The sequence below is a fragment of the Orycteropus afer genome, unplaced genomic scaffold, assembly GCF_000298275.1.
Source record: "Orycteropus afer afer isolate SDZICR_OR568_19922 unplaced genomic scaffold, OryAfe1.0 scaffold00141, whole genome shotgun sequence".
Classification (NCBI taxonomy): domain Eukaryota; kingdom Metazoa; phylum Chordata; class Mammalia; order Tubulidentata; family Orycteropodidae; genus Orycteropus; species Orycteropus afer.
This window is the reverse complement of record NW_006921728.1, coordinates 6,644,685-6,646,679: the sequence shown is the minus strand read 5'-3', so window position 1 is coordinate 6,646,679 and position 1,995 is coordinate 6,644,685. Positions and strand designations below refer to the sequence as shown.

Genomic DNA, 1,995 nt, shown 5'->3' with positions numbered 1-1,995 from the left:
TGGGTTCAATTCCAGACCTGAAGGGCAGCTAGGGGCCATAGTCTCAGTGGTTCCACCGGGCTCTATCGGACCGCAAACCTGGTCATCACCCCTTATTTTTCCTCTCCAAATGATTTTGAGTTTTGTTCCACATTGTTCTCCCTCTCTATCCAGGATGTCCTACATAGATTCCCTACCAAGTGGTTGACAGTGGTAGCCAGGCACCATTTAGTTCTTCTGGTCTCATAGTCGTATAGGCTGCAGATCGGATGGTGTACCAGTCGCTAGGACTGATTGTATCCATGAATTTTTTGGTTTTCTTCATTCTTCTTTGCTCTGGATGAGAGAGACCCATCATTGCATCTAGATGGCAGCTTGCAAGCTTTTAAGATCCCAGTCGCTACTCGCCAAAGTAAGAGGTCGAACAATGTTTTGTGTAGTATGTTATGCCAATTGAGCTTGAGTCCTCTGAGACCATGGTCCTGATTTTTTTTTTTTTTTTAAGTTATCAGAATGTGTGTAGGCACAGATATTTGAGCAATAAACTCAGGGGGAGTGGGAGCAGGTAGGAGAAAATACCGCTGATACCAATTTTGAGAGTAGCCAAACTTCATAAGGAATAGTATATGCTTATTTTTCCAAGTCTGCTTATTTACAAAGATGCAGGATCAATTAAGTAGGCCTTGATATTTTAAGGACAAAGTTCCAATTTTTAGCAAGAAGATACCAAAGTTTGCTGTTTGTTCTATTGTGCATTGGTGGAGCAGAGGCACAACCTTCATCAGCAAAGGAGGGGCTGGAATTTTGTGGCCAGGGAGTTTGGAGGATAAGGAATGTCATAGACTTACATTAGTTCCATTTAGAAAGTTCCCAATGGCTAACAGAGTAGACAGGATGAAGCCTAAGGTTTTGTTGTTCTCCAACTGGTCTATTCCTTCCTTCAGGTCCAAAAGTGGTTCTGCCACTTCCTTTCAATTGAAAAAAAAAAAAAAACAGGAGAAGATAAAGATAATATATTTTGGTTTTACTCTGTTCTTTTTAATTCTTGCACAAACAAGAAAAAAGTTCTCCCCAACATAAGGCAATCAATCCCATGTGATGGGTATGTGCTCCTAGGTATGGAAAAGGTGTGGGAAGGTGGCAGGGAGAGTTGACCTTATGGATCAATGTCTACCCATTGGAAACTAGGAGTAAAATGGGTACCTGTGACTAATAGGAGCTTGTACAGGTATGACAAATGATCTGTCTTCACCCCATTCCTGCCCATCTTTCAAGCTCAGGCAAGACCCTTAGGCCACACCCTCCCCATGCTCTCTCCTAGCCAGGAGTGACTTCTATGACACCATTCCTTCACCTGTTACTTCAGCATCTGGACCACTATTTTCTCTTTAGCTTTCTCCCTCCATGCAGATGACACGGGAAACTGTGACCTCAGTGTCCCTAGACCAAGCCAGGTCCCATAACCTCCCCTCTAGGCACTCTGTAACTCATTGCCTCTCAGCCTAGGTCACTCACTGGGAGGCCACTGTCTTTGTCACTCCCACTCCCTCAGACTCAGCCTGCTCTGTAGTTTCACAGCCTCTGTCTACCCTCCCCATTCCACTGTGAATCTGTGGACTCCTATGTCCTAACTGGGGAGCTCTGGTGGCATAGTGCCTAAGGCATTTGACTGTTAACCAGAAGGCTGGTGGTTCAAACTCGCCAGCCACTCCTTGGGAGGAAGGTTGGGCAATCTACCTCCATAGATATCCCTCCTACTAAACCCAAGGAGGGGTCACTATGAATCGGATCCAACTTGACAACAGTAGGTTATATCTTTACTGAGGCTCTCCATCAGCCTAGATTCCAAAGCCAGAGACCAGCTTCATTTTCTCCAGCTTAGCTTCTGGCAGGCTTGCCCTGCCAATCCCCAGTCAAGGTGGACCCAATTATCTGTTTTTTCCATCAAGCTATCTCATTTTGTTAGAGAAAGTCACCTAAACATGCTGACTACTTTGTGACCAAGCCACACACCAG

General features: G+C 45.0%; 1 protein-coding gene across 1 annotated transcript in view; it reads right to left on the bottom strand.

The window, feature by feature from the left end:
* The window catches only part of FHOD3 (formin homology 2 domain containing 3), a gene marked incomplete at its 5' end in the record, with an annotated part of 759,322 nt that overhangs the window by 69,378 nt on the left and 687,949 nt on the right, over window positions 1-1,995 (bottom strand). The window contains one exon of the mRNA XM_007945666.2: window positions 828-947. Within this exon, the coding sequence (XP_007943857.2) occupies window positions 828-947 (120 nt within the window). The remainder of the gene's footprint in view (window positions 1-827; window positions 948-1,995) is intronic.